General features: G+C 39.0%; 1 protein-coding gene across 1 annotated transcript; it reads right to left on the reverse strand.

Annotated features, from left to right (window-relative positions):
* Positions 1–545: 545 nt before the first annotated feature.
* LOC131220426 (uncharacterized) lies at positions 546–4,084 on the reverse strand. Its single transcript, XM_058215341.1, has 2 exons — positions 3,845–4,084; positions 546–1,135 (listed from the first exon to the last, which is right to left on the reverse strand). Exons 1-2 carry the CDS (start codon positions 4,068–4,070, stop codon positions 792–794), a joined length of 570 nt encoding a protein of 189 aa, XP_058071324.1. The 5' UTR covers positions 4,071–4,084; the 3' UTR covers positions 546–791.
* Positions 4,085–11,263: the final 7,179 nt, after the last annotated feature.

Consider the following 11,263-nt stretch of genomic DNA (forward strand, 5'->3'; position numbering starts at 1 on the left):
TTCGATCCCTATTACTTTATGTGGTGTGGTCTACTTAAACTTTGGATGTGCTTCATTTTTGGGCTCGTGCTCTAGGATGATATAGAAACACTGATGGAAAGTGTATACCTAACACATAAATCATGGTGGGGCCAGAAAAGTTCCACACGTTAAGAGTTGCCTTGTGTAATACCTAATCTCTTTGAAAGATAGAAAATCTGTGTTTTGTGAATTGGTGTCATCAGCAATGACATGGACCAATGAGAAGCGATGACCCCGAATTTATCTATGCCTTCAACATAGATGATCGGCACTCAAACTAAAATGTTGATTGTTTTCCTATCCATGCCCACCTAAAGAGTAGGCCAGACTGATTGTTTTGGCTGGGCCTTCTACCCTGTAGAGCCATCTTGATGAACCGCTCGCAAAAAGACTCATAAATAGAACGTATGTATTTGCATAGGCATGTCTTGCCTACTTTTACATATATATTATATCACAGTATATCACTACAAGCTTTGAAAGTTCTGTTACAACTGAAAAGAGCCCCACACAAGTAAGCATAGTGATCTAAGAGGTGGATTGTGACACGTGCATGCATGGCACACGTATGTGCGACATCCACTCCAATCATTAGGTAGGGCTGATCGAGCCGGCCACACTTAGTACGACTGAAATGGATGTTTCACAACGAAAACCTACATGTGTGGCCCACTTGATTAGTCGACCACCATTGATTTTGAGACATTATCTTCACGTTGAGCCCCACCTTCTACATGGCCTGGATGTCATCCACTTGTATGGCCACGATATCACCATGTCCTCTCTTCTGCATTTTCTCTTCCTTTCTTGATACACACATGCCCGGGCTTAGATTGCTGCCGGAGCTTTATAACTCCGGTAGTGTATGTACGGATCCCATTTCCTACCGACGATAACTGGATCGCTCTAGTCTTTCTGATATGAACCTTTCGGCAAGGGGAGCGTTTTGGCAACCGAACGATTGTAACCCTGCATGCACTGTCCAATCTTGGGATTGCATGGAGGCGGGAAGGAAGATCAACGATGAAATCTCCGTACTTATCTGTGGCTCCTTGTGACCAATTCAACTTCCTTCTTTTCCCGCCAGTTTTGCATGCGACACCTACCAATGCACCTTCAAACATTGCAAGCGTAATGTTAGATGTGGGTCACTCTAACTTGCACCGCGGGTGATGATATAGTTTCATTTGCAGTCCAATTCTCTAGAAGCACTATAAGTTGTAAGTGCTACTAGTTGAATTAGGATACTTGAATGGTGTGATAAAGGATTTGAACGGTTCATTAGATTCAACATACATTTTATAGGCTACCGCCCAAAAATCATAGTGATCTCATCATTCCATCAATCAGGTGAGTAGCTCATGGAATGGATGGTTGGACCGTTTATGTTAAAAAAGAAAAAAGAAAAAAAGAAGTATGGCTTGTTTGGATTGCAAATTATATCACTAATGTAATATAAAATGTCATCATTATTGATTTTATAATATTTGTTTAAATAAGTAATTCAGCAGTCAAATGTAGATGTAAAAAGAGATTGGATTATTTTTTTTAATAATTACAATTTTACATTGCATCCTAGTGAAAATTTGTAGTACAAACATTCATATTAATATATTTTTCTTGTTAATTTCATATTTCAATAATATAAAAGTATCATCATTATGATTTTATCATGTTAATCTAAACACAAGAATTATTAATTAAATTAATTTTTTTCTTGAAAATAAATATTATAATTTATAATTATTACACTTTTACAATATATTACTAATGTGATTAGCAATCCAAATAAGACCATAATAGAAAATTCAGACATTGATTTTTTAGGACGCATCATGAAGACTAGAAATTTCTATTGCTTTCATAGCATTATAAATTATAGTGCCCATAATTGCATCATTTCACTTGAATATTTTCAACTGATCTAAACTGTCCATTAAGCCTAGAAACACATTCGATGGGGTTTGATGTGTCGCACTGATCAAATGATGTAATCTATCCTCGATTTGTTTTTATTTTTATAGCCATTCATTTTCAAGCCGTGGATTAGATGGTTAAACTTGCCTAACTAAAGGAGTTCTTCAGAATCATACGTATTCCATAATAGGTCTTAACAAATGAACTGATCAAATTAATTAGTGGAGAAATATTTATGTGAATGACCTTAACCATCCGTATTAAAGGCTATCGATAAAATGGTTATATTTTTCATATTAGCGTGATGTTTGCATGGTAACCCATACGTGGGTTGCACCTAATGAACAGTCTAGATCAATAAATTGGATTGTCTAAGTACCCCAATGCAACTAGGAGCACCAAAACATTGCTCATGGGTCACGTATGGTTCTAAATAATCAACTTTTATTTATCAGATAATCCTGACCATCCTATCCATTGCTCGGAAAATGGATGGCCATGAGGGAAGATCACGGATGGATCAATCGATTGGACCATTCAAGTATATTGGAGATAAGATAGGAATGGTTAGCAAAACTTGAGTTTGACTCCTTCAATGGAGTATGCTTTCCAATCTCTCCAAAAAAGTGTGCCTACGCAACTAGAAGCACTTCAAGTTACAGTTCATTGAGAGTCTCTTACTGAACGTAAACGTTTAGAAAGATGTTTCTGCTTACAATGCATAAATCATGTAAACAAAAATAAGCTCCTATTTTCCATATACAGATCATACTTATCAAATGATTTAACGATTATATCAATAGCATGTAAAAATGGACGGTCAAGATGGCTTGTATAAAAATAGCTACAACCAAAAATTTTAACCATCGATTTATTGGGGCCTGTGATGGACAGCTTATGGTTCCAAAAACTAACCTAAGGCAGACAATTCCAACCATCTCATCCATGGCTTGGAGACTGGACGGCTATAAGAAAGTGGGCCAACTTAGGAATGGATTAGATCATCTGACCTTGTAATTTCTACGTGCCAAGTCAGGAAATGTTCTCCTGACGTAACGGAGTGTTCAGATTGATTAATGGAATCAACTCAGACCATTCAATTTGGTGGGCCATCAAATAGACATTTAAAAACAAAATTAGTCATTAATCCAATTTCAACGGATTATATCTGAGGATTAAGATCATCTAACTAACGTGATTGTTAGGATTCGGTTCATCCACAACGGGGTCCATGAATGGGTGGTCCAGATTGACCTACATGTATGCTATACATAGAGTAGATATGCCACCATCATCAAAGAAATCATGATAAAAACTGCACGCAAGAACAACTATTCCAAGTACACAGAGGTAGGAGAGGATCCAATCTACCCAGTTTTATATTCCACAGGACGCATGTGTACAAAGATCCCAGCCGTTTATTCGTTGTGACACCTCACGAATGGATCGTGGACCAAAATCACAACGATCAGAAAATCCTAGCCATCAAATATATTTTGTACCAGTTTTTAAATGGATAGGATGGTCCGATCATGACCGTGTCCACAGTAAAATGAACACATAACCTCAATATTGTAAACGTGGTATGTGTTCGATGATCTGAACTGTTCATTTATCATATGTTCCACAAATGGATCATAGACCAAAAGTACAACAATGGTCTGGCAATCCTAACCTTCAAAAATACGTGTTAGAAAACTCAACGACAGTATTTTAGTAAATTTTTGTGTACCACTCTTTAAAAATATAGAACTGTCTGATTGCTGCGAGTTTTGGCTCATGCCCAACTCACAGACGTCCCCAGCGAACGAACGGTCCTGATCATCATACACGTTTGCCACATGCGGTGTAGATTGAGAGGATTGTCTTTCTCTCCAGCACTTATAAAAGACGATGAAATACAAACCTGGCACATGCAATGCACGACTCTCGACTTCTCCAGGCAAGCAAGCCTCGCAAAGGACCGTACCGGTGACCAGCACGGACGAGAGCCTCTCCTCTCCATACCCAGCTGTCCGTACCATCTCCTCTTGTACGGACAGAAGGTTATCCGGTTCGACGGTCGAGAATGCTGCCCATGGGCTGACGAAGAAGAAGAACACGAGAAAGGAGAAGCCACGAAATCCGGTCATACTTCTTTTCTTTGTAAAAGAAACACCGAGAGAATGAGAGGCTCGATGTTGGATTTTATAAGAAAATGTATTATGGAAATGCCCTTGGTATTACTTCTAATTGCGAATGTAGGGCTAGATGGGGTAACCTGGTTAAATTACGGCAATGCCCTTGTCATGTTAAAAAAAAAAAAGAAGAGAGAAAAAAAGGGAGTTTTGTGTAATTTACATTGGTTGATTGTGATCAACCATATCAAAACTTGAGTGGGCCACAAACCACCGTTTATTTAAACCATCGATGTTATTGGAGAGGCTCACACGCATACATGCTTATACAGGCTTTCGCTTGTTTTTAAGAAACTTAGGTTCTAAGTTATTAGAATTTAATGTAATATGAGCCGTAAGGGAATTTACTTTGAATATATAACGATGACAAAAACTAAAATTCTATATATAAGTTGAAAGAGTTTTGATCCTTACCATATTCTTTGAAGCATGCGAAGGTTACTATCCTAAGCACACAACTAAGAGAAAAATAAGGATAAAGCAAGTCCAGAGAGATCTACACCATAGGATGTGTGGACCGCATGATCATAACCGTTCATCTTCAACCCAAACAACCTCAAAGGACATTACATATACATGTTTGAACACTAATCCAATAATATTTGATTTTTCTTAACTTGATGGCCATTAGTTAAATGATAAAAATCATCTATGTGATTTCAAACATAATCCAATCAAAATGTTTATTATTATTATTATTATTATTATTATCCATTGTAAAGATGGCCTGTCGCGAACATCATGGCCATCTATTCATCAGTTACATGTTCTTAGATTCTCTACAGTTAATTGATTTTGATTGTGTGGTCAACCTAATGAATGACCTAGCTTGATTTTGTGCTATGTGATATTTACACTGGAATGCATCTTTTTTAGATGGGCCACAATGTCTGAAACAAGTGGATAGCCTAAAAATATTCATCCAAAGTAGAATATCGGAATTAGAATTAAAAAGGACTATATGCTTGGGAAAATGACCTTTTAGTTGTTATTTTAACATCCCATAAACTAGCAAGCTTTATGACCAACTTATGTGCCTACATGGCATACATGTGACAGATCCAAGCCGTACGTAATGTATTTCTTACTGTGTAACACCCTTTCCCAAAACTCAAGCCATTCTGCACATCAATGGGCAAGAATGTTAGCTTCTTTTTTATTTATTATTATTATTTTTTTTCTTTTTTATCTTTAACATTCATTCGTTACATTATATGTAGCCCACCTTTTCAGTGGACAGCCATATATACCCCAAAAGCATCTAAACAATAAATAATGGATGAACTGGATCTCACACGTGGGCATGAACTAGGGTGTTTTCTCAACAAGCATGGGTACATTGTGGTGTGTATAGCATCCAACATATCCAACGTTACAAAAATCAAATATATCTAACCATCAGCCGGGCTACTATCTACATTTGATGGTTTTTAGACGTCATTCATTGTTTTCAGCTTAATTTTTGGGTATTCATTATCATAGTAGGTCAAGTTCATACAGGTTGGTTGACATACACACAACAGTGTGGGCCCCACATAAGCTATAATGTGTAAGCTGGAGCACAAGCACCGAAACAAGTAGGTAAATAGGCAGATATATATATATATATAACATAGATGAATAACCAGTGCAGGCAGCTGAATAACCAAAAAGATAAGCCTGGACGCGGGCTTTGGTTTTTTTTTTTTTTCGTGCAAAAGCCCTGATACCGTATATGGTTGTTTTGCCAGACCCGCTTTGGTGGGTCCCTGGTTATGGCCCCACCATGACGCATTTTTCTTATATCCAACCCATCTCTCCGCTTCACCAGATAATTTTAGTCATAAGCTCAAAAATGCAGCAGATTCAAATCTCAGGTGGCCCACACCACAATAAAAAGTGTTGATTGAATGCCCATCATTTAAAACTTTTTGGGAGCCACCAGAATTTTTATATGACATCCAACCTGTTAATAAAATCACAAAGACCTGGATGAAGGGACCACACAAATATCGGCTTTATCCAAAACTTTTTTGACCCGGCCCCAAGAAGTTTTTAATGGTCGACACCACTATTTCCTGTGATGTGGTCTACCGGAGATTTGGATCTGCTGTGTTTTAAGTCTCATGCCCTAAAGTGATCTGGCGAAACGTATGGACGGGGTGGATATAAAATACATACATCAAAGTGGGCCCCACAGTTGCGGGGAAGCACCGAAGCCCTTTCCACCTTAAGGGCTCACGATAAAAATCAAGAAAAAGGATATTTTAGTAATTTTATGAAGATTAGGGGTGTCCCACCTAAGGGGGCATTTATGTAGTTTGTCATGAAAACAAGGACTGTTATCTTGCTTCTCCCTAATTCCTAACGAAGGCCTTATTATTCCAAAAGATGGTGATGACCGTGGGTTGGTTGCCTACTTCTCTCACTCGTCAACTTGTATACCCAAACATCAAAGTCAAAAAAGCTTTAGGAATTGCCACGTGTCTACTCATGCAGGTGAAGAAAATCTCTCTCACTTACGCAACGTCAGCATTTGTTTGAAGAGAATGGGATGCTTTTTCTTGGAGGCCTCTCCTACCTCTGCATTGGAAACCTACTGCTGTTTCTGATTACCTAAAACAGGAATTGCAGGAATAGAAAACCAAAAGATTGCCAACAAATATTGAAATCCAGACCGTCCAAGTCATATGGTTCATTGTGGAGAAGGTCAGTTCCTGATTGGACGGTTTTTGACCTTCCAATCAGTACGTACAATGTCCACGTTCGATGGGTCAAAAGAAGGCTGGAAGGCATGCCCGGTACCCAGTGGATGAGCCCCTGTACTATGGCTGAAAGTCAGGCGGGTTGAACCTGACCGACCGAACATTGCGTTGGGCTCAGGGAAGATGTAATGGGTTCAGGCCTAAGCTTGGGCCATACAAACACCGATAAAACTTGGGTTGGGCTTGGGTTGAGGTCTTGGGTTGTCTGACCCAACCCGAACCTGATGAATATATAAGTTACTTACAAATTATAATTGAGAGTAGATAATCTATGTTGAAGGCACAAGAAATTCTAATGTCGTTAGGTCTCATTGGTTCATGTCATTTTCGATGACTAAGCTAATAAGATACGCCGGATTTCTCTATCCCAAATAGATTGTGCGCTACACAACACGACTTTAAATGAGTAGTTGTCTTATATTTTATCTTGTGTGTTAAAAAAATATTCCTTACTATAAATAATTACATATATAATTAATAAAATCATAAATACAAAAAATAAGACATATTGAAATATAATATACTAACAGAATAACGAAACTAATAGCATATATCCACTTAGCCAACCCGACCGAGCCCACTTGGGTTGGGCTCAGGTTGAGAATTCCTAACCCAAGGTTTGGTTGGGTTAGGGTTGAGGTATACGAACCTTGGGTTGAGCACCAACCCAACCCAACCCAAACCCGCCCGACTTTCAGCCCCAGCCACTACCATTTTCTAAAATGTTGCTGAATTATCACCAAATGTTCAGGTCAAGTGTCCTCAACATGGATACGTGGCAAACGTATACGATCTGGAGTCTCCTTCTTTTGGGTCCCGTCATGAAAGATCTCAATGATGGTACAATCTTAACCATCCAATGGCTAACCAATTGGACACGCAAAGATCGCCGTGGGACGGTAGTTTTTGTATGGGCCCATGCAGTAAAAAGCTCGCGGGGTCACACCATAGGAAGTCTGCCTGACATCCACTCCATCCATCAATTGTGGTAGCTTATATTATAACGTAAGCTTAAAAATTAGGCAGGTTGGATCACACCATAAGAAAAAATAGAGATTTAGGTACCCACCATTGAGACTTCCTACTGGAGCCCCACAGTTTTGGATAGGCTGACAGATGCATTAGTCCTTCATCCTGATGGGACTCATCTTATAAAGGGATTGGATGGCATATAAACATCAGGGGGGCCCCAAGAAGATTTCAATGATAGGTGTCCCATTCCTACTATCTTCCGGGGCATCTGAAGGATTGGGTGGATGTAGTAAGCATCAACGCCACAGGGCTTCTTGTTGTATGAAATTCTCTTCCGTCCAACGAGTGCCATATGGACACACACCTACACTACATCCGACTAGCCGCTTGATTTATGTTAGCTTATCCAAGCCATCCATACGATGGGTTTCGCCATAGATGGATGATACCCAAAAATGCATTCAAGATTAGATCATTTCACTCTTTTTCTTTGAATATGGAAGTCTCCTTGACAGGTTTTTGGTGGAATGTTGGTAAGACCTTCTAATATTATATATATATTTGTTTTAGGGTGTCATCCTTGATCCTTTTACTATTGGCCATCATAGGCTTGGATCATTATAACATGGCCCCAGATCCAAGGAAATTTCAGGTTTTTGGTGGAATGTTGGTAAGACCTTCTAATATTATATATATATTTGTTTTAGGGTGTCATCCTTGATCCTTTTACTATTGGCCATCATAGGCTTGGATCATTATAACATGGCCCCAGATCCAAGGAAATTTTGTCATGAAAATGAAAAATTATTTCCACTGCTTGTTTTCTTACCAATTTTAATGAAATTGGTTTGATTTTCTATTCTTATTGTTTAGCAGCCCATTTCATTTTGGTCTGTTTGTTTGGTGGGAAATGGGATTCAACGAAACAAAGGAAATTAATTTCCTCTAATGTGACATGGCTTGTGAAACCCGAGAGGAGAGAGAAATTTGATTTTCATATATATCCTCGTGTATATTTCCACAGAAATGAAAGGCCATTTCCTTTTCCTCTTTTTTAGGTCTTTTTGTGAGAAAACTCTGACTTTGTTCATGACATTTACATCCTGTTTGTAAGAAAACTTTCAATTTTTTTCCATTAACCATTTCTCATTTTCATCGAAATCATATATGCTATAGCAAACTGGTCAAGTGGATTATTATTTTTTTTCATAATTTTCCTAGAAATAATGTTTTCGTTTCCTCGTTTACTTTTTTGTTTCCACCAATCCAAATAAGCTCTAAAAATTTATGAATCGATATACTTATCTATTAGCATCTGCTATCAATGTCCCATCTCTTATTGTCTCACATAGTTATTTCAGATCCCAAAATGAAAATGCACATGGTTAGGGCAACTAGTGATGGGCCCCACATGGCAATAGACATAGTTAAGATCAATTAACATCGGTCTCACATGGTTAAGATCATTGAGTGGCCCTAAGTGGTAATACACATGGTTACGATAGACTAGAAATTGCTCGCATCGTTAAGATCATCGAAAAGCGAGACCTATGAAGAAATACACAGTTAGCACCAACAATAGGCCCACATTGTTAAAATCATTTAATGATGGACCATGTGGAAATACACATGGTTAAGATCAACTAACCATGGCTCCAACATTGTTAGCATCATCTACTGATGGGCCAACATAGAAATATACATTATTATGAGGACTAACGATCATCAAATAATGAGCCCAACAAGAAAATACATGCCATGTGCCAACATAGAAATTCACATGGTTATGATCGACTTACAATGGACCTCATATGGTTAAGATCATCAAACAATGTACCCAACATGGAAATACACATGGATATGATCTACTAGCTATTGGTAAGTGGGAGAGGTGGCAACCTGTAGTGGGGTCCACCTGCCCTACAATGCCATGAAGAGAGGAGAGGTTGGGGTTCATGCACCACTCCTCTCTCTCTCTCTCTCTCTCTCTCTCTCTCTCTCTCTCTCTCTCTCTCTCTCTCTCTCTCTCTCTCTCTCTCTCTCTCTCTCTCTCTCTCTCTCTCTCTCTCTCTCTCTCTCTCTCTCTGCCGTGTGCATATACACGTGCGCGTGCGTGCTTATAGTGCCTAGACCACACAAAATGCATACTCTCACGTATGTCTATACAGCAGACTGTTTGTGCACTCACATCTCTATTTAGTAGACTGTACATGCACTTGCCTCCTATTTTACTAAGAGGTGAGGGGACGAGATCATAAGACATTACATGGAATCTATCGATTTGCATTTGATTGATACCATGTCATTGGCATACCATATTTGTCAATGAATTGGAGAGGTGAATTGGCTTATCTTCCAACATGTTATTGATTTAAGGATGCTATTAAGTTTTGCGTAATGGTATTTTCCCACATGTTGTTGATTTAAGCGAGCCATTGAGTTCTACAATTTGACTCCCAGACTTGGTCCACCTTTAATATCTACCATCTATCTTGTGAGGCTAGCCTCTGATGTGGACCATTCCATGTGTTGATCCACCTTAACCCTCTCTTCAATGCCAATCATTAATCGTGTGGGGCTTAACTTCAATATAGACCATTTAGCTTGTAAGGCCTACCTGCAGATATGGGTTATATATCCATCATGCAGGGCCACCTAATTGGACGTGGGCTGTCAATCATGCTGGATAGATATATCCATCATGTAGGGCTCACCTTTAATGTGGACCATCTATTATGCAAGGCCCAACTTTGAAGTGGACCTTCATCATAAGGGTCCAACCTTTGATATGGACCGTCCATTAAGCAGGGCCCACTTGATGCGGGTTATCCATCACGTATGGCTCAACATCAATGTTAATTATCCATCATGTGGGGCCCACTGTCAATGTCACTGCAGAGTCCACCTTTGATCTGGACCATCCATCGTGTGGGCCCCACTTTTGAAGTGGGTCGTCCATCATACAGAGTCACCTTGGATGTGGGCCATTCATCATTAAGGGCTGGTCTAGCAAGGTATGATGTTTACAACCATATGAGTACAATAAATCAAAATGGCAACTGTAGCCGTAAGAGACATCAATATTACTATCCTCTACCCTGGGTCCCACCAGAAGAACAGTCCAAGAAAGCATACGCAGTGGCTTCACATAGAGATAGAAGCTAATATAGCCTCCTCAGCAAATGGATAAAGGAAGAGGAATAGTCCCCCACTTTTTAAGAATCACTTCATCCACTCTTTCCAAATCAATCTAAACTGTCCAAATCATATGGGCATGACCCATTGTGGTTGAATAAAAGCGAAGAGGCTACTGGATCACGTATAGCTAATTAATGTATCTTCTTGGTATGAAAATGGGTGGGGTTGTTCAGATTGTCAATTGACCCGCCCAAACCACTTTTTAGGTAGGTTTGGACCGAATTAAATGGATGT

Source organism: Magnolia sinica, chromosome 12, assembly GCF_029962835.1.
Source record: "Magnolia sinica isolate HGM2019 chromosome 12, MsV1, whole genome shotgun sequence".
NCBI lineage: Eukaryota > Viridiplantae > Streptophyta > Magnoliopsida > Magnoliales > Magnoliaceae > Magnolia > Magnolia sinica.

Coding starts and splice junctions, on each gene's coding strand:
- LOC131220426 (XM_058215341.1), bottom strand. CDS start 4,070: ATGACCGGATTTCGTGGCTTCTCCTTTCTCGTGTTCTTCTTCTTCGTC. Junction 1,136..3,844: donor TCGTGCATTGCATGTGCCAG/GTTTGTATTTCA, acceptor CAATGTTTGAAG/GTGCATTGGTAGGTGTCGCA.